The 27938-nt window shown below is 41.4% G+C and overlaps 3 protein-coding genes across 8 annotated transcripts; 1 reads left to right on the top strand and 2 right to left on the bottom strand.

Moving 5' to 3' along the window:
- Window positions 1-13: 13 nt before the first annotated feature.
- rab9b (RAB9B, member RAS oncogene family) lies at window positions 14-4189 on the bottom strand. The gene is made up of 2 exons (XM_022192171.2): window positions 4056-4189; window positions 14-3127 (listed from the first exon to the last, which is right to left on the bottom strand). Exon 2 carries the CDS (start codon window positions 3045-3047, stop codon window positions 2439-2441), a length of 609 nt encoding a protein of 202 aa, XP_022047863.1. The 5' UTR covers window positions 3048-3127; window positions 4056-4189; the 3' UTR covers window positions 14-2438.
- fut11 (fucosyltransferase 11 (alpha (1,3) fucosyltransferase)) lies at window positions 3674-13497 on the top strand. Of its 3 annotated transcripts, none has more exons than XM_022192168.2 (5): window positions 3674-3795; window positions 9216-9554; window positions 9664-10044; window positions 11000-11622; window positions 11789-13497. In XM_022192168.2, exons 2-5 carry the CDS (start codon window positions 9216-9218, stop codon window positions 11937-11939), a joined length of 1494 nt encoding a protein of 497 aa, XP_022047860.1. In that variant the 5' UTR covers window positions 3674-3795; the 3' UTR covers window positions 11940-13497. The 3 variants fall into 3 exon arrangements, with proteins under 3 accessions (XP_022047860.1, XP_022047861.1, XP_022047858.1); XM_022192169.2 differs by lacking the exon at window positions 3674-3795 and adding an exon at window positions 8812-9023 and having other exon boundaries at window positions 9670-10044; XM_022192166.2 differs by lacking the exon at window positions 3674-3795 and adding an exon at window positions 8814-9023.
- On the bottom strand, window positions 12791-27688 carry znf185 (zinc finger protein 185 with LIM domain). 4 transcript variants are annotated; one of them, XM_051954269.1, is made up of 35 exons: window positions 27256-27409; window positions 26282-26337; window positions 25883-26000; window positions 25691-25798; window positions 25570-25596; window positions 25337-25393; window positions 25182-25229; window positions 25017-25088; window positions 24859-24939; window positions 24610-24672; window positions 24317-24439; window positions 23537-24230; window positions 23370-23506; window positions 22439-22504; window positions 22234-22305; window positions 21921-21989; window positions 21621-21695; window positions 21341-21421; window positions 20945-21007; window positions 20757-20810; window positions 20465-20524; window positions 19961-20011; window positions 19809-19853; window positions 19537-19584; window positions 18994-19050; window positions 18752-18817; window positions 18546-18614; window positions 18135-18260; window positions 17812-17853; window positions 17449-17484; window positions 16622-16693; window positions 16450-16524; window positions 16273-16338; window positions 14062-14167; window positions 12791-13337 (listed from the first exon to the last, which is right to left on the bottom strand). In XM_051954269.1, the coding sequence occupies exons 2-35, from the start codon at window positions 26289-26291 to the stop codon at window positions 13239-13241; spliced, it is 3036 nt and encodes a 1011-aa protein (XP_051810229.1). In that variant the 5' UTR covers window positions 26292-26337; window positions 27256-27409; the 3' UTR covers window positions 12791-13238. The 4 variants fall into 4 exon arrangements, with proteins under 4 accessions (XP_051810229.1, XP_022047856.2, XP_022047854.2 ...); XM_022192164.2 differs by lacking the exon at window positions 27256-27409 and adding an exon at window positions 27557-27688 and having other exon boundaries at window positions 23370-24230; XM_022192162.2 differs by having other exon boundaries at window positions 23370-24230.
- Window positions 27689-27938: the final 250 nt, after the last annotated feature.

Here is a 27938-nt window from a genome sequence, read left to right as displayed (position 1 = left end):
ACCAGACAGTGTCTCCATTTGGTATGTTGTATTTGTAGCCAAGCACAGGAGAGTTTTCACTGCAGTTTTATCCATAATAGTGCAAAAAGGGGAGTAGGGGAAGTTGTACATTAGATCAAAACATAATCAAGATGAACAGTCTAACTTTCACACAGCTTTAATCACACTCATGGGTTGAGCACTGAGAGTAAAACAGACGCTCAGTGTCATTTCGTACATTATTATAAAATGAATGCCCTTTGCAATTTACATAAGCCATTAATATGGACAGCCCACAGAAATTAGTTTTACATTCATAAATATTACAGCAAAAAATACGACAGACAGGGTTGCAGTGATAACAGACAGCATCATGAGAGCAACATACTGTAGGGTTATGCTACCAGTCTATAAATATCAGATTCTCAGGGTAGTTGGATTTCAGGTAAACACTGTCGCAGGCTACATTATCTGAACAGGGTAAGAACTGAAATGGCATTGTGAGGAGGCAAAACATTTAATTCCATCAAGAAAACTTTAACACTGACAAACAATAAGCTAACAGCCCTCACTTTTGCTTTGAATTAATACAGGCTACCAGCCTAATTTTCTTAAAATGCCCTTCTCAGTTCACAGTTGAAGCTTCTCTCAACACACACAAACAAACCTTATAATGACAGCCTACATTATCAAAGGACTATGACCGTACCTGATTGGATTTTGGTTCACTTTCAAAGTTTATCTTATTCTGCACACACATGAAATATGGTTAAATTTTCGACATGGAAGGCAAACGTCATCTGAGGCTGACAGACAATGCAAGACCACCAACATAACAGGAAAAAGTCTGAAAACATTGGGCCTTAATGAGAACCATAGCGACTTTGGGAATTTATAAAAAGAAAACATTTCATTTCGTTCATGCAACAGGACTGCTTGTCTGAGCAATGCAAAATACTATTCAGAAATCAAAATACTGATGACAGTAAATTCAGACTACATCAGTCTTAGTTTAAATCATACAAACAACAAAGCCCTTCGGTCAACAGCAGTTAAGCCAAGGGAAGAAAAGTGAAATGTACCTGTGGAAAGTAAACGAGTTCCTATGAAACAGAAGTAAAGTACCATCCAGCTGAAAACAAACAGAAAGTAAACATTAAGTTGTCAGAACACTGAGTCGTACGTTTCACTCAATACTGTATGAATGGTTAGGGGAGGTGAGGCACAATCCACACATGAGAAGTAATGGCTGTGCTCCAGCTTTTTCACATTCAGATGAAGCCTATAATAACTGGATTGACAGCACAAGGCAAATGTCATGTTTCAGTAAAGCAGAGGAGACCCTCAGAATAGGCAAAGCTAAAAGAGTGGAATGTTAAGGCCTACTACGCAATCAACAAGGCAGACACAGGATTACAGAGATGCCATTAATAATTAGAACCTCCTCTGCTCATCAGGACAAAGGACTTTAATCTGTCCCTGATCAAACACTAAGGCCTGATGCAAATATTAGACAAAATGTAAGAAAATCTGGAAAAATGAACATTTTAAAGACGGAAGTGTGCTTCATAGAGAAACAAAGACTGCATCAACAGCAGCAAAAGCAACTCTACTTCTGGGTTTTGAGAAAAAAAAAAACTGACCTCACTTCGCCTAGTAAACAGTCCCGTGTACATATATTACAAAACAACAACAATGACTGCTTCCCTGACATGTCCAGCTACAATGTTGTGCAGTGGTAAAAATATAGAGTTCAATGAATAAGAGTGCCGCAACAGCTCACAGTCAGAGCTGCAGAATTAAAGCTCACAATTCCCTTCTCATTGAAGACAAACAAGGTCGTCTTTCATTTGAGTGCAGCAATCATTTAAATTCCTCGTACCTTGAAACACGTTATCTCACTGATACTGGGAGTTAGCCAGCTCAGTATTTGTCTTGACGGGGTCTGTGTCAGAAAAATACATTATCTCTCCAACCACTGCAATAAAAAAAGATGTTAAGTTGTTTTCAGTCCTTGTAAGACCCTAGAGTGTAGAGTGTGCTCTTCAAGAAAGGACTGGTAGTATCTTATTTTTACTGTATTAATTTATGATTATTTATTTTGATTAAATGCTTTGATGCACTGTTTGGAGTAACTCCTGCATAGGCAAAGACAAAGTTGAGGCTGGGTAAAAAGATTGTGCAATATTACTGAAAGCAGATAAAGCACAAGAAATGAGTCTGCCTGTTAGAGTATATCTGTACCTTAGTGGGAGCAATAATTCAACAATCTAGACACCTTCAGAATCAGTGACACCACACTCCTCACAGCAGCTGTATCTTATCCATATTATCTTTAGGGTATCCTGTACTCAGTACCTTGTACCTATAGTACACGTACCATCTGACTGGCTCTCAAAATGACCACAGGCAGGTTTCAACCAGAGAGATCAGGAGAAGGTGGATTGACACCTGTGCAATCAGCAGCAAGACGAGCGAGAGGTTTTGCGGTTGCCATGGAGATCGATAGTACTACTCAATAGCGCATGGTCGATCTGGTCCTCAGCAGCCAGAACCTCCCTGACAGCTGCCTCGAACGCAGCCGTGACATTAGTGTCATCTTTCGCGCTGGTCTCAAAGTAGGGACAGCAGCCGTTCTCTTCACACCAGGCCCGGGCTTCCTCCTCCCCCACCTCCCTCTGCTCCATGTCGACCTTATTGCCAAGTACCACAAAAGGGAACCGCTCGGGGTCTTTGACATCAGAGTAGTACATGAACTCCTTCTTCCAGCAGCCGAGGTTCTGGAAGCTCTGCAGGTCGTTCACGGCAAACGTGAGCAGGCAGCAGTCGGCGCCTCGGTAGAAAGGAGTGCGTAGTGACTTGAAGCGCTCCTGACCTGCTGTATCCCAGATCTGAAGGGTGACCAAGCGCTCATCCACCTCCAAGACCCGGTTAAGGAACTCCACACCGATTGTGTGAAAGGACTGGGAGTCGAAACGGTCGGCGACATAGCGGTTCATCAAGGAGGACTTTCCCACTCCACCGTCTCCCAGTAGGATCACTTTCAGCAGCACGTTCTTCTTGCTCATTATGCTTCCTCCCACCCAAGTGGGCCTCCTCGCAGGGTTACAGGCCTCTGCACCTGGCGGCTGACCAGGGTCAACTTAACCTAGAAAGAGGAAGACGAAACCAACACTTACTCGACGATAGAAGGAGAATTTCAAACATGATTGGGTAATAGGAAATGAAAGATACTGACTCTACAAAAAGCATTCAACACCCAAACCAGCCTGTGTTATTGACTTCAGAGGACAAGACTGCAGCAACATCTGTATTCAATCTGAAGTAAATCTCTCTGAGGAGTGGAAGCCATATATGAGAGAAGCGTAATGGTTGACTAGTTTCAGACAGGCAGGGGTGAAGGACCCAGATGTCTGCCAAAGGTCTGTGGCTTAAAAAAAAGCTGGCAGACTGACTCCAGCTCTGTTGTTTACAACATGGCACAGCAATACTACCTCGTGATTGTCTAAATGATAGGTACTAAATCTTGCTGAAGTAAACAGGTGCCAGCCACAGCGTGGAACATAAACAATACCCTAAAAGATAAAACACATCCTTTAAATGCTACATAAGTGAGCAGAAGTCCTGCGCCACAACAGCAGGGGCGAGTAAACACCATTAGCAGACTCTGGAAAACGACCACTGCACTTGCGCAAACCCTCAAACATGAACCAGCTTGTTGTCAAGTGTGGGGGGGAAAAAAACTGACTGAACTCTTTGGTCGGCTGCTTTTGTGAAACTGTCCTGAAAGTGCTTCAGAAGGGGAACCGAAAACAGGTAATAGGCATTCATGCTGCAAACAATAAAGCGGTTACACTGTGTAACGGGTTAGCAAAGCCTGTCAGCCAACTAGCAGGCTAGCCGGCTAGTCTAACGGCTTGTTGACATTCCATCCTGGTCAGGCTAGCCATTAGCCGCAGACTATATACCACTCAAAACTATTTTAAAAAGCGTTGTAATTTACAGGAGCAAATGTCGCAGCGGCGTGGTCTACATATGAGAGAATGCATGCATTTTTAATGTGTATTTTGACTCACCCTGCTCCTGGTGGTTAGTGTTTCGGGATGTGCCCTGATCCCCTACATCTCACTGAGATTGAGTGTCGTGACGTGCGCGCCCCATCGAGGTGCTGCACGTGCACAGCGGCCTGGCAGATCGGGGTCCTAAAGCCCGTAAGTTCACCTCCATCCAGGAAAAAAATACACTAGAAACAATGAACCAAATACACTATACACCAGTGAAAAGCCATGAAGTCTAGCACAACAATTCTGCCATAATTTCTACTATTGTAAAGTATCTACATTTTAAAAAAAATGATATTTTTCCTTTATGTTTCTCATGGAGATAGACCGATGATTAGGATGGCCAATAATCATGGCCAATATTTGACAGTTTTACTATTATCTGTATTTTAGTGATGATCCTTAATAAACTAAATGCACTACCTCAGAGAGAAGTTCTGCAATACAAGTTTAAAATTGCTGGGCTGTCTTTGTGTAAGCTGACTTGACAAAAACCAAAACCCCTGTAAGACATAACAGGTGTCAAATGCTGGTAGAGAACTGTTAATCGCGTGTTAATATTCTTATATTACTGATCAGTGCAGATGCTTTTTTCTAACTAACTACCTGCACATCAGAACAGTTAAACTTTAAACTTCAGATATTCAAATACGATATTGTATTGAAGCGCATTTAGCTCTGACACTGTCCCATGATGTAGGATATCACTTTAATTTTGGTTAGAGGTAATATTACTGATGCTCTGTAATAAACCAGTAGAAAAATAAATTTTCTCATGTGTGTTCTATCAGCTGCAGAGTAAACGGTCTTGGCTGCAAATTAGTACCAAAGATAAAATCATATTTCTGAGATTTCTGCATCACAAGCTGAAAACATGTCAGGTTCCATGGCAATGCAACGTATACAGTGTGTGACACTGCAAGTACTCAGCTTTATTCAGTGGTTTTTGTAACGCACAGCTCAACAGGTTTACAGAGAAAATACATTCCCTCAGCTTAGAATCTTTACTTCAGCAACAATTCGTTTAAAAGGGAAATAACCATACAATGAAAATACAACAACAACACACTTGAAATACTTGTGAACCATTAAGGAGCATTTTGCAATTTCTTTTGCCTTTCTGATTTTAAAAAAAATCCACCAAGGTTTTCAACATTTTATGACCATGGTCACTACATGTTTAGTTATTTTAAATATGACTGTTTATTCATCCACTTAAATATACGAATACATTTAATGTTTTTTTTAGTTATTCTATGCATGTTAGTTGAAGAAGTAGAATACCTACAAATCACTAGCCAGAGCTTTTATTAGTGATAATAATCTTTAAGTAGGCCAGGTAAAACACAGCTCTTTTTAGTTTAGTTCGAGCAAGCTATCCAATAAGAGAAATTAAATTACAACTAATTTAGTCATTTGATTTCTTTCAAAGCAGCGTATGTTTTGTGGTCCTTCCCCATCAAATGACTAAGAACAGTGACCCGTGTTAACAATGTGCAAAATTAGCATTTATGAAACTAGTTGCAAATGGAATATAAAATTGATTCCTAGTGATTTTGACACATAATTTAGTCCCATTATGAAATTAATTAGAATCAAGGTGTGATAATTTTATTTAATTTTTTTTAAAAATCAAATTAGCCATTTTAATGTCAGAACACTATTTCATTTTAATTATTGCTGTGCTGCTGGGAACAAATGTGACTGTACATGATGTCACACCCACTTTTATAACATCATAGCCATGTGAGTTTTTTTTTTTTGCCATCATCAGATTCCTTTTCAGCAGTGCGTAGTCATTGGTTTTGGGTTATTTTATGGAGTCCTTGAAAGGATGCTCATTGTAAAGCTTTGAAAATACAGTCTGAGACCAAACGGAAAATACTTCTACTTTACTTAAAAAAAATTACAAATATGAAAGTATCAAATACTATTTGAGTGAAAAGCTGGATCTGTGAAAAATGGGCAAGAATTTCAAGTCAAGATACTGTTATTTATGCAGCACATTTAAAGACGCAATTGTTAAGCAAAAAAACTTTCCTGTAGAAAAATTACACTGGCATTATGAATGAAAATATCAAGTTTAAATATTGAGGTTAAGACCCTACAATGTTATTTAAGATGTGAATTTACTTGAGTAATTAAATATTAGGCAATGACATTCTGATACAGGTTATATAAAACACATTTTTGCCAGACCAAGATCATTTTTAAGGTTAAGACTTTACAGTATTATTAATTATGGACATTAATATGACCAATTTAACCATATAAGAAAGCAGTTAAACTAAAATCATGGCTAGATTAAAAACATGAAAGAGAATTAACTCCAGTAGCAAAAGAGCTAAAGGATGAACTAAGCGAAATTGGAAATTTAAGATTATCTTTCATACACCCTCATTTCACAATTTACAGTATCATTTAGCAGACGCTTTTATCCAAATGGCGTATACGTCTGAGAGCAGATACAACTGCAGTCCCAGTATAATTTGACAATGTTCCAAAGTGCTTCGGGAGATGTCCAAGATTCTTGGCTTTCTCAGTCCACGAGGGCCTACATAAATGAGATTGAAGTCAGGTGACTGTGGGGGAAAGTCCATGACAGTCAGCACTCCTCGCTCTTCTTTGGTTTCCAAGCAGTTCTCGTAAAGCTTTGAGGTGTGTTTGGGCTCATTGTCTGCTGCAGTATGAATCATTCCCCTTATGCAAACCATATTTCTGAAAAATGGAATTCTACCTGTCCTTGATGAAGGTGGAGCTGATTCAGTGCAAAAGGTCTGACTCCAGAGTAGCAAAACACCCCCACACCTGAGTATTGTCACCACCATGTTTCACTGTGGCTTTGGTGCTCTGCAGTATCACTCCCTCTTCCGTTTGTCTCCTAACATTTCCTCATTTACTGCCATAAATCTCAATCTTGTATCCATCAGTAAATAGGACTCTCTGTCAGCCATGCAATGTTAAATGCTGCTATGTCTTAGACCACCCCCAAGCATTTCTTTCCCCTTCTAGTGGTTTAGAGGCTGCTACTTGTCCTCTGAGATTCCTACTAGACAGCGTGCTTTTTCCAGTACTTTTGATAAATGGAGTCTCGGGTTCTTTATTTAACAAATTCTATATCTGTGATGAAGTGGCTTCTCTACCTCCCAGTGAACAAAGCTTGATGTATTGATCTGTGGTCACTTCTGGTCAGCCTTATCCTGCTTTGGATACACAGAATTGAGTTTCTGCAAAGTATTTCACACTGCCCTGCATTGCCCCTTAAAAAAAAACTTCAGTCTCTCCATGATTTAATGCTGAGAAAGCTCCTCTTTCCTTAGAATAACAATCTGACTTCTGACACTTGTACTTAGTTCAGATGCTATGTTTACCACAGCCACACTGCTACTTAGTGAGCAATGTTCTGCTGGAAGCTGGCACAGTCATATTTATATAAGGTGCTGCAAGTTGATTTTCTTGAAAAAGATCTTCATCTGAGTGTCATCTGAATGATACAATCTAACATTTTGCGTTACGAAGTTAACCTGATCAGTGCTCCAAGTTAGCTTGAATTTAACTGTTAATGTAATAAAAATGTTTTCTCGTCTTTTAAAATGTCATGACTTCATACATTTTGTGGTGCAAGTGCTTAATTTGCAAATTTTTCTCTTGTCCACTCCTGACTTGGACTTAAATTGTTAGGGAGAAATGCTTTTCTTTTTGCTGCACAATACTGATTCAATGTCTATAGTAGCAGATTGAGATTCTGAATGCAAAACATATGTTAAACTACATACATTAATTTACATTTTAATGCATTAGTATCATATTTAATAATCGTGATACTAATGATGATAACTTCCAGACTTGTTTAAATGCAAATATTAATTATTCTAATTGATTAATAGTGAATATTTGGTATGATTTTTGTACAATTTAAGGGATGCCTTCTTCTTCTCCTCCTTTGTTGAGGAATCCATATTTTGTAAATGTGCAATTACTGTTCATTTCACTGGCTGTAAGCTTCCACATCACATTAGTGAATGTTGCAAACTGGACCTTGATGTGAATGACTTTAAAACTAGTTACAATGTAGCAGATTCATCTTGCAAGTGCATGTTTTAAACTCAGATTTATTGCATCTACTGGGGGAATTTCTTCCTTTGGTGGATAAATTTAAAGTGTCAAATGCTGCACATATATGATTCTAGACAGCCAAGCTCAATGCTTTAAAGGAAATAAGCTAAATACATTTGGGGTGAATGAGAATTTGAAGTAAGATCACCAATATTTAAAGCAAGAGGCAATAGACATCAATTTAGCCTTTTAGAGGAACAGAGAGTTAAAAGTTTCAGCACAAGTGACATACAATGGAAACTGTCAAGAACACAGGAAAACTAAACTCTTATGTAGAAATGGGAAACTTATTTGACCTGTATTAAGAAAATAGCATCTTTTTTTCAAAGTGATTATTTTACATAACCCGTTAGAACGGTGTTTGACTGAATAAGAGTATTAATTGTGTTATTCAATTAAAACCAAGCTGGAAAAACCCATGAAAGGAAACTTTTAATTAATTTCCATTGTCCAAGCTTTGTTGTTGTTTAATTTACAAATCTTGCATTCAATGTATTGCAACGTATTGTAAATTATCTCCAGTATGCTTCAGCAAAAATGAATTTACTGCTGAATTTATCTAAACTGAACACTAAGCAGAGTTTCTCCGGCTGTTCAGACGTTTATGTGATGGAGCTGTTCCTCCTCCTCAGCTGTAGGTGGCGCTTCGATGATATTAGTCTGCGACCAGAGAAGATGAAGGAAAAGCAGCAACGTAGAAGAAGAAATGAATGTTTATTCTCTGCCCGCTGGCTGATGTTACACAGCATCCCGTTACTGCTGCTCCTTAAAAGCAACTTTAACCAAGAATAACGTTACATATATGTGTACTGTCATTATTGAATATTAAGAAAACGCCACCTTGATGTGTTTGCTGCCGTGACTAAGGTAGGAAATTGGGTTTGGATGCTGCTGCTTGCTCTACAGTGACACGTATGATTACATGTTAGAGGCAACAGCTTGACTGTTTGCAGAGTGGATTTAAGGCTGTTTAACTGCATTTTTAGAGGAATTGCTACACCTGTAGACAGACTAGAAGGTTAGTAGAGCATGTCTCTGTTGTTGTTTTCCTCCCAACAGATGGCAGGTAGGAGCAGGCTGCTGCCCTGTCTGTGTCTGGGGCTGTTTGGTGTCCTCTGCTGGGTCTGGGTCTCCTTTGCCTCCTTTCCTGATGACCAGCTTCACCTGGAGACCCTGGACGCAGTGGACCGAGGAGCTTTCCAGCCCCAGAGTGCTCTGTCAGACATGGAGTTTGCCTCTCTGGCTACCTACAGAGGGCCTGGCAACGCTGACCGCCGCAGTAACAAGGAGCTGCCCATTCTCCTCTGGTGGAGCGGGGGGCTGTTCCCACATTTCCCTGGTGACACTGAACGCATCGACTGCGCCACGTCCTCCTGCCTGGTCACAAGCAATCGCAAGGTACCAGAGTGAAACATTTGGCTCAGACAGATGAATGATACGTGCACACATTAATAATAATTACCACCCCGAGTTGTTCTGCCACTAATTTACAGTTTGATCTTGAAAGGTGCAGCTGTACAAGCGGACGACATCCATCATCTTTTACGGGACAGACTTCAGGGCATATGAGGCACCACTCCCTCGTCTCCCACACCAGACCTGGGCACTGTTCCATGAAGAGTCACCCATGAATAACTACTTCCTCTCTCATGGACCAGGCATCCGGCTGTTCAATTACACCGCCACGTTTAGCAGGGAATCGGACTATCCTCTGACCCTGCAGTGGCTGCCCTCGCTGGAGTACTTGCTGGAGCCTGTAGCCGTGTCCCTGGAGGAGAAGAACCGCCTGAGGAGGGAGGGCCTGGCTCCTTTGCTGTACATGCAGTCTCACTGTGACGTGCCATCAGACAGAGACAGATATGTGAAGGAGCTCATGAAGTACATTGAGGTACAGTGCAGAAAGATTTTACTGCATAATAACCAAAACAAGGGATTTTCCAGTTATGTATATAAGGATAAAAACAATTCAACACGGCACATGTTGCAGAATTGTTGCTATATTACTGATGTGAAAAGAGGTTTTTGACAATTTTTGCAGATGCACATTTTTCTTGATGAAAGGAGTGGTAGTAGCACAGTGTAGTAACATCCATCCATCCACTATCTGTACACCTCTTATTCCTCATTAGGGTTGCCAGGAGCCTATCCCACTTAGAGTGAAGGCAGGGGACACATTGAGACAAACAGTCACACCCACATTCACACCTACGGATAATTTAGAATCACCAGTTAACCTCAGCATGTTTTTGTACTGTGGGAGAAAGTCAGAGAACCTGGAGAGAACCCACTCATGTGCAGGGAGAACATGCAAACTCTATGCAGAAAGAAGTCAGAGTCTGGCTGGGATGCAAACCTATCCAGCAGCAAGGCGACAGTGCTATCCACCGAGTCACTGTGCAGCCAGTTTAGTAGCATGTCATTTATTTTAATCTCATCTCTTAGATTACCTTTAAAGGTCGTATTTTGCATCTGTGCCCGTCCTTCACAAATGTTCAGACATCTTCCTTCTTGGTGTTAACTAATAACAATAATATGTTTTATTTTGAAACCTACTGGTGTCACTGCACTGAAAATCTCTAAATCGTTTCTCATTCCCACTCACACATTACACAGTAGATCAAAATCATTGATTTTTACACTTGTAACATCTCTGTAAATGCTTTGTCAGTACAGTATTCCTCAGTGGGATAGTTGTGATTTTCCACCAGGGAATGAAAGGTTACAATTCAATTAGCAAAGTTTAATTGGTGTTAAATGTGTGTCCTTGTCTCATAAATGATCTCCTCCCTACTGTGTCCTAACTCTGTGCCCATTTTCCCACCACATTACTTGTCATTCTATAGGTGGACTCCTATGGGAAATGCTTGAACAACAAACCTCTACCTCAACACTTGGAGGACACAGCCACTGCTACTGGCGAGGAACCTAAATTCATGAATTTTGTTGCACGCTACAAGTTCCACCTGGCTCTAGAGAATGGCCTGTGTCCAGATTACATGACCGAGAAGCTGTGGCGGCCTCTCCATCAGGGCTGTGTGCCCGTCTATCGAGGCTCCTCCGGGGTGGCCGACTGGATGCCCAATGATCACTCCGCGATCGCCATCGATAACTTCCCCTCACCAAAAGCTCTCGCTGACTTTCTCAAACGTCTCGATGAGAATGATGATGAATATTCCAAATATTTAGACTTCAAAAACCACAGGCACATTACTAACATTCATCTGCTGGAGGCACTAGAGACCCGCGAGTGGGGGGTTAACGACATGAGTAAACCCAACTACTTGAATGGATTTGAATGTTACGTGTGCGATCAGGAGAACGCGCGGTTAGCGGCAGAACGAGCACATAGAAAAGCCCCTAAGAAAAATCCACATCCTCAGCCTAAAATGGCCAGTAACTCTCACATGGGATGTCCACTGCCCAGTCCAGGCTACGGAGACGTCCAAGATTTACCTGCGAATGATGGGTGAGTTTGGCTTAAATTATTCACTGTGCCAGGTGTGAAAGCCGTCTATGTCCTTTGCTTTAATGTGAATAACAATGTCCCGAGGGGAGTGAAATCAGTCTGTTTTAATAGTCTAATTAAAATGTCCTCTGCAATGACTCTAATCTGTTTGTATATCTGTCCACAGATGGTTGCAAATATGGCCTCAGGATTACTGGCAGAGCCTCGACCAAGCAGAGGGGCTGGAGTCTCTGATAAGACATAACGAGTCAGACCCTTCTCTGCTGTGGAAGCACATCCAAAACATTGCTGTGAGCAGAGCCAGAGGAAAACACTGACACAGGCCTCGAAACAAACAGACGATGGAGCACGTCCAGGATTACAGGGGTGTCACATACAATGCGTCTCCTCTGTTTAAATGAGGGAATGGGGCTGACGCTACTCATATTTTTGCACCTGAGCCAAAACCCCTTTTACCCTTGTGAGTAGTTTAGTTATATGGGAACAGATTCTGATATTCTACTCAGCTGACATGATACGTTTGTCGTTATCCCAAATCCACTAATAGGAAAATAATGTTTTAGCATGTTACATGCTAATATTTAGTTTTAATACCATAACTGAGGTGCCATTATTGCCTTTACTCCTCCTTGGTTTGCTAGCATTAACTGCATACAGTGCAGTTATTCCAGACAGGCACATTCTCATGGGATGCAGACTTTCATTGGACTGGGGCAGAGCCAAAGACTTGTCCTCTGTAACAGGGCGGCTCTGCCTAACTGTGTGTGAAGACCATCGAGACAGTAGCCGGTGAACTTCATTAGCTCCTTTACAGTTACTCAGCAGGTAGCTGCTGGCTATCAGCTAGAGTCACATTTTTGTAAACCACTTTTTTAAATGACTATGCAAGGAAAACATTTCACCAAGGAGGGGAGAAAGGAAAATGAAGAGTTAGGTGCAACTTTCCAGTGGAGGAAATAGCCACTCCATTTGTGAAACAGTCCTCAGTAAGAACTGAGCTCTGAGTTTTTGTTGTAGATACTTTAGTACGCTGCTCCTTTTTTCTGTTACAACATGCTAAGATCACATTTATGTGCAATAATTTCCAATCATGCTTTTTCCTAAAACCCCACAGCAGTCTTGTTTATCTACTAGCACACTACGTTTGTATTCCATGTTTGTACCAGGATTATAGAAATCACTTTATTTTGTTAAAGCATCATGTGAACACAGTGTTTTGTATCAAGAAGAAGTAAACATTTTGTAACAAAGTCATTTTCTAATGTATAATATTGTACCCCACTTGCCAGTTTTCGTCTGTTCAGTTATGTACGTAACACACTGTGTCGAACAGACATATCCTTCATAGTAAACGGAGGCAGAAACAGCTTTCACCACTAAGAAAACAAAAAATAATCTTGTGTAACATGTTTGACAGCAGAAATGCAGCACAATGTACGTGTCAACATTCAGTAATCAAATTCACTATGACAGTCTCTTTGGTCACCTTAAACTATTATAATCCTAAGTTCAAACCAAACTCGGTCCAAACTTTGTGAAAGCAGTTCTCACTTTATATGTAAATGAACATGAAGGAAAGGGGACGTGGATAAGAGGCTGCTGAAGAGCTTCGATAATCAGATGACTTCGGAGTAGCAGCTCTCGCAGTGGACTTTCCCATTGTGTATGAACATGCTGTAGAGAAGTTCTCCCATAGGCTTAGTGCACACATCACACTGAGAAACAGAACAGAGCGTCATTAGAAAATGTAATCATGAGAAAATACAGTGAAGTGCACCACTTATGTCGTTGAAATTCTGTGATTTTTTTTTTTTCTGAAACCATAATTAAGAAAAGTATTGTAGCTTGGAAACCCAGTAAAGTGGTTAAACCTTTCCTGCGTGGACTGGCACCGTGTTACAGCTGAACATAATTTGTATTTGAAGTGTTTTCTAGATATTAAATGACTCATTCAACATTTTTAGAGAGAGAGAGTTGGATAGGAAGATCAATACCGCTCTTGTGTCAGTTACATTTGAAGATACATTGAGTTGGTTTAGTTAAAGATGGCTCCCTACAAAGGCAGAAAAAAGATGCCAGTTACCGGGCAACCACTAGAGACTTCAGGGAGTCACTGCTGTTGGCTAATAGTCCAGACAAATAAACAAAGATGTAGCATGTTTAGTCTTTTTAATAAGCTGTGAAACTGTTCAAGTATGGAGACAACAAGCTGGATTCCGTTATTCAAATTCTTTATTCTAAGCTACGCTCTATTTGCTAATTTACCACAGAGATGGGAGAGTGACCTGCTTATCCAACTCTGGGCCTCACACTGAATATCAACCAACAATTAATTATTTTTGAGGTGAACAAATGTGTAATTTCCACACGTTATGTTGGAGCATTTTATAAGCCAAACAGAACTCCGGGGAATTTGTATCTGAACAGACAGATGAATACCTTGAAGCAGGCGGGGTGGCAGTTGATGTTGAGGTGCTCGATGGTGATCTTGGCATCGTTGCCCACCTGCTCGCCGCAGTATGTACAGGTGGATGACAGCGGGGCTCTGCAGAGACATGGCGATTCAGACAAGTTAGGCTGACCGCTGACTCAGGAGCAGCTCTTGTGTAACTGCAACTCTGTGCGGCTAAATAACCTGTGCTCTCTTCAGTCCTGCGTGAGGGAATTTAATAAGTGTAAATAATCCTTTGATGTCCCCGCTTAGCTTCCTAATGAGCAGGCTTGGTGGAATTTCTGCCCTGCTGCTTACACATATCTAGTTTTGTCAGAGCTGGAAATAGCAAGAGGGCTCTGGCTTACAGCTGGTTTAAAAGAGGTTTAGCGAATTGTGTTGTTGCCAGGGGTAAGTGGAGGGGCTGGTGTCAAATAATCTGACCCAGCGAGGAATCATCTAGAGAGGGCATAATTTTCGGGAGAAAAATACACGTGTTTAGGGCTGGAATTGTGCTGATGAAACACTCAAAATGGGTAAAACAGTGAAATATATCAAAGGTAAACTTAAAATGTTGGCTACAATAGAAATGCTGAAAATAGCTGAAGTGGGAGTTAAAATATTGGTTGTTGCTATGGAAAGTGCCGTATCCGTAGGCCACAGGCTACGGGTACGGGTCCGTATCTGTAGACACTACCTAAAATATTCGTGCTTAATGAAGTTGAAGCAACAAGAAGACAGAATTTTCTGAGGAAAAAAGTTGTTTTTGTGGCTGCAATGCGCAGGTGAAACATCGAAATATATCAAAGGTAAAGTTGAAGTGGCAGCTGTACTACAAATTGTGAAAGTAGCTGAAGTGGAAGTTCAAATATTAATACTTAAAGGAGTGGAAGCAACTAGAGACAATGGAATTTTCTGAGGAAAAATTACATGCGCGTGGCTGGAAGTATGCAGGGGAAACATTTAAATTAGATTTATTAGTGAAATAAATCAGTGGTAAAGTTGAAATGACGACCTCAATAAAAATAGTGAAAGCAGTTAAAGTGGGAGTTCAAATATTATTGCACAGAGAAGTTGAAGCAATTGAGAAAATGTCATTCTCTGAGGAAAGAATACATGTGTTTAGGGCTGGAGATATGCCGGTGAAATATTCAAAACAGGCAAAATAGTGAAATAAAAGTTAAAGTGGAAGTGCTCGCCGTAACACAAATAGTGAAAGTAGCTGAAGAGTGAGTTGAAATGTTAGTGCTTTAAGAAGTGGAAGCAACTAGAGAATATGTCACTTTTCTAGGGAAAAATGCATTAGTGTATGTCTGGAAATATGCAGGGGGAACATTTAAATTAGATTAAACAGTGAAATAAAGCAATGGTGAAGTTGAAGTGACAGTCTAAATACAAATAGTGAAAGTAGATGAAATGGGAGTTCAAATATTAGTGCTTTTCTCGGAGGAAAAAATACATGTGTCCAGGGCTGGAAATATCTACTTGAAATATTCAAAATAGGCAAAATGGTGAAATAAATTAAAGTGGAACTGGTCGCCGTAATACAAATAGTGAAAGTAGCTGAAGTGGGAGTTCAAATATTAGTGCTTAAAGAAATGGAAGCAACGGGAGTACATTCCATTTTTCTTCGGTAAAATACATGTGTGCATGGCTGGAAATATGCAGGTGAAACATTTTAGATAGATGAAATAGTGAAATAAATCATTGTTAGCTGCAATACCAATACTGAAAGTAGCTGTGGTGGCAGTTCATATATCAGTGCCTAATAGAACAATAGCCTAAAGAAGTTGGAGTCTAAGCACAGAATGAAGCTAAAATGCCAATTAATGTAAGCGCTGAGAGGAGTTGCAGTATCAGTTGCAGAGAAAATGCTAAGCAGGAGCTAAAATATCATTCAAAATGTAAGCTGGAGGTGTCAGTCGAAGTGAAAGTCCTGAAAAATATTCACAAGTGAAAGATGTGAATTAAAGCGGTTGAATCATAAGCAGCTACAGTTATTTGTGTAAGGAAAGTGGAAATAATTGAACCTACAAGTCTGAAAAGGTTTCATTAAAAGGAGTTGAGAGAGAGAGAAAAAAAAGATGAATGCAGTTGAAATGTCACTTGATATGTCAGTGGTGAAAGCAGCTGAATTACAGAAGCAGTGGAAGTGCTGAGAAAGAAAAGAGGCTCAGGTTTAAACTGGGCTGACAGAGGTTTAGAGACTGTGTCATTACGTGGAGTAAGTGGATTGGCTGCTGTAGGAGTAACCGACGGAGCTTGAAGTCAAATAATCTGACCCCCTGTGGAAACAAGAGCAACATGTAAATCATCTAGAGGGCAGCATAGGAGATTTATTCAGCAGCATTCTGCATCAATATTATTTGATGGTGTAAATAATGCATTGGTCTTACCCATCGATTATGTCTCTGGGGTTATGCAAGGACAGCTCAGTTGCATTCACGTACTCCTTCACGTACACAAACGCCCTTTAGGTAGAGGCAGGTGAAGCAAAGCGGGAGTCAGTGTGTGGAGTTAAAATAGATATGAGCTGCATTTGAATTTCTAAATAGCAGAATCACTTACCTTTTGGCGTCGGGTTCTGGTGTTTGGACGCGCTGCTCCTCTTCTATCACGGTCCTGGAAAAGGTTTCAGAGCTGGAGACAGAGTGCAGCGGCTTTAGTCTCATCTTTCACCCACTGATGACAGTAGCATGATGGGTAATACAGAGGGACTGTACATCTGTCAAATGTAACTCAGGGGATAATCACTTTCTGCCACTGCTTGTTAATGGCGTGCTGTTTAACGGGCTGTGATTTGACAAAAGGGACATCTCTAATACACGTCATTAATCTGACATCTGGAGACTCATAATTAGAGGGAAGGAAATGAGGGCAAATTGAAAGACAATGGCAGAGCAAATCTTGTCATTTAACTTCAGTAATAGAGTTGAACTAGGAATCTGTCGAACCAGGCGTCAGCTGGGAGTTGCAGGTAACTTCAGATCTAGAGTTGAGTATTAAGAGGATACAGCTGCAGGGTTTAACCTAAATCCCTCACCGCCTGACGAAGACGGTCGAGTTATAGAAACACAAAGGCATATCTCTTAGGTGAAAGGTGTACAACAAACCCACAAAACCCTAAATATTTGATGGTGTGGGATTAATTCTAAATGCATTCCATTAAATTTAGCATTCGTGCCACTCACTGAATAACAGGAAAATTTTAACTTCTATGTAGTAGCACGTCCTCGCTTAAAATTTCTACAGTTGTAAAAGACAGAAAGCTCCAGTTACGAGGAGTGTCTTTAGAGAAGTAAGAAAATCAACAGACCAAAGAGTAGAAAATAACACTCTGGAGAAAGTATTATATTGCATTATGCTGTCTGACGTTAACAAGATCATAAACTTACCGATCCATAGCAGGCTCTGGCTCGCTGTGTATCTCCCTGGAAAGTAAAGAAAACTGTATTAGGCTTTTATAGCAGACTGCAGCTGTCAATAAGCTGGATGCAATCCTGCGAAGAGGAGTTCTGCAGTTTTTATAAGTGTGTGAAGCTGATCTTTCTGACTCTCAGTTCTACTGGGGTTGAGGCTTATTTACCAGGTACGGTGTGTTTTCCACCGTACGGCAGCCCAGCCTCATCTGGAGCCCTCCTCCCGTGCATCGCAATTGTAAACATCACCTATACACCTCTAAAGCTCTTAAAGATTTTCTGATCTCCACAGTTTTTGATGATAAGTTGGGTGTTTAAACTGTTTTTTTTTTCTCCAACCTGATAGTGGTGATGGTTGTGACTGTCTGTGTATCCTCGGGGCTAAAAACAAAACAAAAACAGAGGATATTCCTGCATTATAATAAGTCTGGCAGTGGTGGTAAAGAAGCAACATTATTAAAGTTTTAAAAAAAAAGCAAGTTGAGGAAGTTGATTATTCTCACACTGAGCCATAGAGAAGTTTCAACTTGTATTTAGTTGGCTTTCAATTAAATGGTTGACGGCCACTGAATTTTAAGATGCTATAATTGCATCCTGACTAAAATAGGCCAAAAAACAAAATGCTTTAACATCCATTTAGTGTGCTGCCATAGTGAAGCTACCTTTCCTCCTCCTCTTCCTCCTCCTCCTCTTCTTCTTCTTCTTCTTCCTCTTCTGTAGCGTTGGAGGTGATGGTATAGACAGTGGGTGATGTCCATCTGTCCCATGGGGAGTCATTCTCAGTGGACCTTTAGCACAAACAGTGACAGGACATTGTGTCATGAAGTTGACAAATCCACACTCTGTCACTGTAAGAAAAAAATGCTTGAAGTCGATCTGTTTACCACAAAGTTGTAACGAATATACGTATGTATATATGACCTATTTTCATGAGGACCAGTGCACAATGTCTTCTGGCTCAGTGAGTAGATACTACAAGAGCCCAGTTACTTCACCACAGTGAAAGGGAAGGAGGTTATGAGAACAATAGCAGCCTGTATGCACCCAGAGCTTTTAATAAATAGACGACATACTTTCTCTCGAACATGACCAGCGTCTGCTGATCTTCAGCTTGGCCTTCTGCCTCTGGTTTGGCTTCCTGGCTGAGAGTCGGGGAGGGGGTGACATACATTGAAAGGCTTTTAGCACATAATAGACATGGATGGGTGGATGTAGATGAACGGAAGATAGTGGAGCATGTTGTGTGGAAGTGTAAGAGCAAATCAAAGCATGTCATCACCTCTCTTCTGTGCTAGTCTGCTGTGGTGTGCTGGTTTCCCATGTGCGTGTCCATGACCGCCGAGTGCTGAGGAAGAAAGAGCCAAAGTGGAGAAAGAGAGGATGCAGAAGTTGTGACAGATGGAGCGCATCAGATGAGAGTAATGTCTGTCGGTTTGAGAAATTGATTTCTGCTGGTCTTTCCTTTTCCACCTCTCACTTACACATTTGTCAAAGAGTTATTCACTAGAGTCAGTTCAATACCTTGTGGTGTCAGTGTTGATGGGGATGACGTCGTCTGCAAGGGGCTCCAATGTGTTGCTGCTCACACCGTCGAACGCACAAAACAAGAGAAGAAAGGAATAAAATCAGAATGAAATGGAAGGAGTCATGAGCAGACAGTATAAAGCACTCATAATAGGGATTTTTGATATTTGTATTGAATCTTAACAGAGTAATTGACTATTTTTGTTTTGGTTTATGTGTGAAAAATTCCCCAAGGACATGTCTTTATGTGTCTAACTTTGTCCAAAAGTCCAAAGATATTTCATTTGCAATGATTAAAGACAGGCAACAACAAATCCTCACATTAAAGTTGAAACCAAGTTTGTCATTTTTGCTTGAAAAGTGATTCAGATGATTAGTGGATGATCAAAACTGTTTTCAATAAATTTCCTGTTGACTAATAGATTCATTGTCTAACCATGTCAGCACTAATTTGCTGCTAAAAAGTAATCAGATCAATCCAGACTGAAAATATCGCTTCATTTTTTATCTCAGTCACAGATAAAGTGTTACACAACTTACTTTGTTTCTGGACTTAAGTTTTCCTTCTCCATGGAAGTTGCTGATGCACTGAGGAGTTAACAACATGAGCATATCAATAAGATTTACTGCTGCCACAATGCAGACTGCGAGCGCTTCTGACATGATAACTGGCGATAATAAATAATAATTAATGCATTGACTAACTAAGTGAAACAACTGTAGTAATGTGGACATTATGTAGCAACACGATAGCATCAGTGCTATGAACAGAGGTTACAATACAGAAAAAGGGCATATTTGCATTGTCATACCTGTTGATGGAAATATCTGAGAGGGGCTGGAGCAGGTCAGAGGAGCTGCAATAGAGAAAAGTGGCTCATAATCAGAATCTGCTGCATTATGCATGCTGAGATGCTATCTGGCAGGCTGGAAAACAGTCACAGCTCCAAACCAATATGATTACCTGTTAGGGGATGTGGTCCCTATCGGATATGGATCAAACGGATCAGCCGAGCTGAAAAACAATTTCACACTGATTTCACTCTCAATTGTCAGCATGGCCCATCTTGTGTCGGAGGAATTCTGATCACATTGACTCATAATGGAAAGATTTAATGCAGTTTGAATGGTAAACAGAAACACAGAGGGACTTGAAGCCAAACTCGGTCAAAATCAGAATCTGGATGTCTTTGATAAATGGAAAGACTATTCTACTGCCAAATGGGAAAGTCAGTGCACTTCAGGTTTGCTTTACCTAAAACAAACCTTGACTCAAGTCCACAACTGCACTAAGCTGATCACTGATATCAATTCAGACATTTTACTAACAGGAAAACCTTTATCTATAGACAATTTCATCAATTTACCTACAAGTATTTTGCTCACTGTCCACTACAGTGTATATTTCATTACATATCACATTCTCTTCACTACAAGTTCATATGAGACAGTGCAGTGAATAAACTACCTTGACTCAGTGACTATGGTTGTCACATGTGAGCTCCAGGGATCAGCACTGTCCTCTTCGCTGCACCGTGGCGAGATAGGAAAGTGGGGAAGGTGGTGCGGATGAATGGCATGATGGGAAGAGAAAAGAGGGCAAGTAAAGGTTAGTGTGGTTGTTCTCATACACTATTTACAATGCCAGTCCATTAGAAAAAAATTGAAATCCTCTGAACTATTTAACGAGCATGAAAACCATCTGAATATAGTGCAGACTTTTTCTTTGTGTGTGTGCGTGTGTGTGTGTGCTGTCCCACCTTTTGTCAGTAATGATCACAGTTTTGGTCGTTATAGTGACGGTCTCTGTGGGGCTGGCGGGCAGCACAGTTGAAGGGGAGTTAGTATAAATCATTACTAGGCATATCTGAACAGAATGCATTTCTTCGAAGGAACAGCTCTGCACAGATAGATAATTGTTTAAGAGCAGCCTGTCATCTCGCTCTACCTTTGTGTTTCTTCGGCTGTCTCATCTGTCTGCTTCTCCTCCTCCTCTCGCTGCATGCTGAGGCTGGTGGAGACAAAACAAAGCCGCAATACTAATCAGCACCGCACATTCTCTTCTATTTCCAGTCGTGCTGCAGATAAAGCGAGGCTTTCCGTTTCAAAGTGTTGCTCAGGAATCTAAGACTTTGGTTCTATCTAACACGGAGCAGGGGTTGAAATAGAAACGCTGGCAGTAGAAGAGCCCTGATTTATGGATCAAACTTGAGGTGGATGGGGTTTATTAAAAATCTCCCAACTCAGGGGATGCTTGTCCTCTTTATCTGTGGTGATAAAAAAAATCTACAGTACACAAAGAGGGTGGGATTGGAGAGCAGGGGCGATCACATGTCTGTCTCACCTGCGTGCCTCTGAGTTGATCACAATCACATCATTGGCCAGGAGGTCCAGGGTGCCACTGGTTTTTTCTGGACTTGACTCACTAAAGACATCAAAAGTCAAATAAAGAGCAGAATTTGTGTGCAAGCTCATTGGAAACAGTGCATCCAACCCTGGCAAGGTAAGTTAAGGTAATATTTTGCCCTGCTACTGACAAGGGAGCTATTGATTTTCCACTTGAATAATTATTCACACAACTCTGTATTTAAGGGCTTGGGTTAGAAAAGCTCTTCCTCTCCTACCTGTCTAGTCCGCTAAGCAGATCCTGACTCCAGCGTCCAGGGCTGGGGGGAACAGGCTCTGCTGACTCTTCCGAACTGCAGAGGCGGAAACAAGGAGAGGAAGTAGAGAAGTTCATGAACAAAGGGGGATTTAGGAGTCTGAGGAGATTTTTTTCAGTGCAAGAAGAACAGGCCAGTTGAGGTAGAGGGAAGGGAGATTACAAGAAGTCCAACAGTGCCACCTTGTGGATAATATTCAAAGAATTTCCAACATGAGATCTGTTTATTCGTACAATCAGTGAGAATGTATTTTTCACGAACCGATCATTAAAACCCAGGAGATCGTCTGTTATTGGTTCACAGTTGCTGAGCGCTGGCTCTTGTTCAACACTGCAGGAAGAAAGAAAAAAAATCCATTTTGTTGCACCTGCTTTGGCTAAAAAGCACTTTAATCTACAGATTTAATCAAGTGTAATTTGGGACACCCCTCCTGTATTAGGCTATTTTAGGCACCTGAGAATGAGGTGCGTGTTATTTTTTAATTACTTTGAAGTGAACACACGGCAGGTAGCCCTCATTTGTTTTCTTGCCAAACTTGCTATGACATGACTGAGGAAGCTGTTGGTTTTCCTACCTGTTCTCTGTTGTGTAACTGTCCGCTGAGCCTCCTTCTTTCTTTGCCAGCTCTGGCTCATCGTCCTTAAAGCTGGAGAGGAAATATACTCTTATTATCAGATGGCATGTTGTTCAGGCTGTGAGCACTAATGTGTAACTGCCAGGATATTTTTTGTGTGTGCATATTTGTGGATTCTGCTGTGTTCAGCTTTTTCTGGAAATACCTGGTTGAACTTGGGCCAAAAGAAATCAGAGTGTCGGACAAAGCAGTGAGCGTGTCAACACCGGAGCTGTGAAAATAGATGGACAATAAATATTTGGGCATTCCGGGGCAGCTTTCAACCACACAGGTGAAAGAATGAGAGCAAACATGCAGGCGTGCACAAAGAAAACCACAAGATTGCACATTTTGAGCTTTGATTTTAAACAGATATAACTTAAAAATGTAGATGTTAGAGTGCTGCAGTGTGGAAGTAGTACTCTGATCCTTTACTTAAGTACAACTAGTAATACCTCAACTTAACAAAACTCCATTGCACTGTATTCAATAACTTTACTTAATACAAAACCATTTTTAGCAAAATATTTTAACTATTAAAAGCAAAAGCAGAAAAAATGGTCCCTGTGGGAGTTTATTATTATATATTACTTTACTCGACAATTAGAACTGATACAACACAGTGTAAGTAGCATTTCACTGTTGTGGCTAGTGAATGTGGATGGACAAATTTAGACACTTTCTATCATGTTTGGTCATTTAAGCTTTAACAGTCCACAGCATAGTATGATATTAAGTTGATTTTTGTGTGTAAAATATTTAAATATGAAGTTAAATTTAGGAGTCTCAGCACCAAGCTGCCACTGTTGGGACCCCCAGGAAGGCCTTTAACTCTCTCTGCTCCAGTGGGCTGACCTCAAAGGAGTGAAAAGAGAATGTCACAGTGCTGTAATGTGTTTGTGACAAACAAAAGCGTCTTCTTCTAATCCTTACTTTAATAACAAAAAATAATAAAAAAGAACAAAAGTATACAGGGGCATGGCTACACTCAAGTACCTAAATATTACTAATTTCAAACTTGAGTGGATTACTATTATTTGTAATATGCTGCAAAGTTTAGTCACAAGTTGTAGCATTTTGGTTCATGGAAATCTGACCTTGGTTTAGGAGACGGTTCAGTTTCTGGTTCTGGCTCTGGTTCTGGCTCCTGCTCTAACTCTGGCTCTGGCTCTGTTGCTTGTACTGCCTCTGGTTCTTGCACTGGCTCTGGTCCTGGCTCTGGTTCTTGCACTGGCTCTGGTCCTGGCTCTGGTTCTTGCACTGCCTCTGGTTCTGGCTCTGGTTCTTGCACTGGCTCTGGTTCTGGCTCTGGTTCTTGCATTGCCTCTGGTTCTGCCTCTGGTTCTTGTACTGCCTCTGGTTCTTGCACTGGCTCTGGTTCTGGCTCTGGTTCTTGCACCTGCTCTGGTTTTTGCACTGCCTCTGGTTCTGGCTCTGGTTCTTGTACAGGCTCTGGTTCTGGCTCTGGCTCTGGTTCTTGTACAGGCTCTGGTTCTGGCTCTGGTTCTTGTACAGGCTCTGGTTCTGGCTCAGCTTTAGAGGCAGGTGATGGTGGAAGGGGAGACACTGGACCAGGTACTTCTGGGACAGTTGTAGGCGGGGCAACCGGTTGTGGTGCAGGAGATTCTGGTGCAGGTGTTTCTTCGACTTTGGGTGCAGCGTATGTAGGTAACACTAGAGGGGAACGTTCAGCCAGAGGGGTGTCATCCTGCTCAGAAACGTCTAACTTCTCAGGTTCTGGCTTTGAAGACACTGCCTGAATACACTCAGCGATCAGCTCAGGGAGAGGAGTGGCCACCTTGGTGCAGTCAGGCTTCATGTCTTCAAATGGGTCTTTTCCTGTGACAGACAACGGCAGGGGGTCTTTCTTCACAGGCTCTGGGGTAGCCTCCTCCACCTTTGGAGCTACTGGCTCATTAACAGCAACATCAACAGCTGTCTTAGCACCGGTGCTGACTCTGTAAACCACACAGATAATGAGCGAAATGGAAGGCGCAGAAATCACTTGTTGCACAGGAAATGGAAACATGGCACGGGAGCTTACAGTTTCCGAGGTTTGGGCTCCGGCACAGAGGCAACAGATGTGACGGGAACAGCAGGGGATGGTGGCACAGCGCTGGCAGGTGCTGGAGCCACAGCGCTCTCATCATCATCAGTAATCTCCACCCTTTACAGCCAAGAAACATGTGCACACAGATATGAACGTACAGTATGTGTGGAGTTGGGCGTGGGGACATAAAAACAGATGGAGAAACATTTGATCACATCCGTCACCGTTTTCTTTTTTTATGTCTTTCTTTTGGCTCCAGGCTCAGAGATATTCCAAGAAGCAATTACCTTTTAGCCACAAATGATGGAGTGCTGCTGACCAGTGACGTGTCAGGTGCTTTTTCTTTAGACCTGAAGGGTTTTTACACAGAGATCATATAAATACCTTCATAGATGCTCAATATTCATAAGCACATCGTAGTGAAAAGCACAATTTATCAATATGTGGGAACTCTTACAAACATGCAACTTGCATCTGCTAGTACTTAAAGCAGTTTGAATCATAAGTATTTGAGGAATGACATCAAACATACGTACTCATATTTCTGAGCAGCAGAAAGCACATAAGACCGTTGCCTGGCGGCTGATTTCCTCAGAACAGTACTGGCTGCCTCCGTCCTGTGAAATGAATCATTATGATGTTAATGTAATCTCTATCCTGGGCGTGTTACTTGAGAATTTGAGCAGAGACTTACCGTCTCTCCTGCTCCTCGAGGCTAAGCTGGCCCTCCTGGTTCTCTGAAGTGGGCCTCACAGTGTGGGGGGCTCTGAGGAAGAGAGGCACGAACAAACACCTCATGAAAACATATTCACACTCAGCTGCCGGCAGATAACTAGGAGTCTGATTTATGCGCACTCACATTCTCTTGTAGCTCTCTGAAGGTTTTTTGGTGAATTGTGTTGTTTTGCTGTAATAAAAGCAGAAATTATTGATGTGGGAATCCGAGAAGGCGATCATCGTACATCTCTCATCATGCTGTTAACTCCTTATTATTCAAGTAAATGACACTCTTACCTAAAACCATTATACGTTGAGGATGGAGCAGGCTTGTCTAGTTTAGTGAAAACGCCTCTGAAAGAACAAAAATAAATTCTTGATGTAATGTAGTGCAATCTGTCAGTGTTTTCATTCAGGTTTTAGTCTCACACTGGCTGAAGTCTTTGTCTTTTTAGTGTTAAAAGTTACTGTTGTGTGTGTTTTTGTAACCCAGATGTAGGTCATTAGAATTCCTGAAACAGTTCTCTTACCTGATCAGGTATCCTGAAGTCGGTGCTCTGAGTTCAAAACAGAGACTCGTTATCAGTACAATCATGTTTCAAAGTGTTTGCTAGATAAGGCCGTGATATTTCAGCAGAAACCTGTGTTTACCTGTCAGCGTCGCTCTTTATAGGTGGCGGTGTGGCTTTCGTTGGTGAAGACTCTGGACTGGTCTCAATAGGGGCTCCGTTCAAACGGCTGGCTCTAACCTCTGCCACCCTGCATGGATGCAAGGTTTTGTCAGTTCAAGTGGCTTATTAATTGCAAAAAATGGACTGAACCCTACTTGAGCAAGCACTTTACCATGGTTTCTCCTCCTGGGTTTCGGCCTGAGGTTCATTGCGACGCTGCAACCAGCTGGCATCTCCCTTCAGTTTGGTCCGGACTTTGGTGGTACGAAATACAGCATCTCTTTCTCCCGCTGAGACACAAACATGCGCACATTACTTCCCCGCACAGCATCTCAGGCATAATACACACTGTAGACGGCATCATAATGTCTTAATAATTGTCTGCTTGATAGGATGCAAGATATACAGTTCCCTTTGGGCCAACACACACCACATAATCAACCACTTGTGTCGTGCATTAAATCAAAGCAATGGGAGAATTTACAGTCTGACACAGAGGCGTGATACTCTCAGCTTTTATTAGAGGAAACACGTCATGTCACATTCAGATCAGATAAGTCAGCATGCTCACCGGTTGACATGGCTGCTTTTCTGCCGCGTCTTTGTTCAGTTTTCTTTACAGGCCACCTGGAAACATATTGGCAACAGTCACCTCGTTGTAAAGAAACCATTTTAACAGAAAACTCACATTGACTCAGTCTCAAAATGGTTCTTCCCACACCACGTCACCTCCCAATAAGGAACATGTGCTCTGTCAAGCATTCCTCAGTCTCATCCTTTAAACATGCAGATCATCCTGTCCTACCACTTTCCAAAAAAAAATAAAAATGCCGCAATTGCTTAAATATGAACATCCATCTACACATCCACATCTGACCCTTTGTGTTTGGACACAGTGTAGGTCAGAACGGAACGATTAGTGTGATAAAACAAATATTGCTTCCTTTCACTCATTTCCAAATTACTTGACCCTTCAGTTATTTACAGTCAAAAGTAACACACTCTGAGGCAAACCCAGACAAAAAGAAAGACAAAAAGAAAATTACCAATGAAACCCTGGCGAGTATTCCTTTATCTGAAAGTAGGTAACAACTACAGCTCATGCAAAAATGGTGGAGTATTGCCAAATTCAGAATGCAAATAGAACTTTCTACAATTCCTGGGGCTGTAAATTCGCTCTTTCTACAGCAAGTCGACGCAGTATCTCTCGAGGATATTGTCCTGAATATTGGCGACAGAGCAAACACGGTGAGGGCTCAGAAAGCATATTTATCCAGGGTTTAGCACATCAGTCCACATAAGATTAATGATTAATGAAGAGCAATGACATTTAAGAGAGAGAGAGGGAGAGCACGGCAGGCAACTTTTACTGACAATGACAGAGAACAGCCTAAAAAAATGAGTGCAAACACAGATAATCCACCAGTTAACACTTTTGATCAACCGTTTATATAGCAGGACTTTTACACATTGTAAACATGTTAAGTAATAAAGTAATTGGCTAAATAAGGTTGTAAATAACACCCCCTTGGCAGATGTACCTACCTGCTTACACTTTATATACAGCAATGTCCACGCAGAGTCTGTGACAGTCTGTCCCCACTGAATGTGACTGGTGTGAGCAGAGGCGAAGTCTCTTTCTGTGTGACAGGTGTCTGTGGTAGCGAACAGGTACGGGCGTGAGCACTAACAAGCCCAGCCAGTCAAGGAGGGTAGATGTGGGGTGGAGCACTGTGTGTTTGTCTATCCATTGGTGTATGTGTGTGTGTGCATAACAGAGGTTGCTAAGAACTCATTTTTGTTTACCGCGTCTGCGTTTTGTTCATGGAAGTCAGCAAGCACATACCTGTCACACAGGTGGCTGCCAATCGATTCTCAGGAAGAGCCAAGTGGAGGGAAGAGGACGACAACAAGGTGCACAGCATGGCATACATAAATGAAGCCACTCGCAGCAACATCTCCTGTGGGAATGCTCATCTCACGCTCACTGGGTAGGAAAACCCAGGAAGCATACACATCATTAAAATAAGATCAAGGACACCACACAGAAGTGAGCTGAGATAATAAACCAAAAGCAGTGGTCCACACAGGGGAAAAAAAAAAAATCACATGAAAGCCAAGCTTAATATTTTAACAACACTGGGAATGTTCTCATTTGATATTTGAAGCAAAAACTTGTCTATTTTTCTGCAGAAGACAAGTGAAAAGACATTCATACATGTGCCGCT

This window comes from Acanthochromis polyacanthus, chromosome 10 (assembly GCF_021347895.1).
Source record: "Acanthochromis polyacanthus isolate Apoly-LR-REF ecotype Palm Island chromosome 10, KAUST_Apoly_ChrSc, whole genome shotgun sequence".
Taxonomy (NCBI): Eukaryota; Metazoa; Chordata; class Actinopteri; family Pomacentridae; genus Acanthochromis; species Acanthochromis polyacanthus.
Note: the sequence above shows the minus strand (reverse complement) of the source record. Positions and strands in the feature narration are given on the sequence as shown.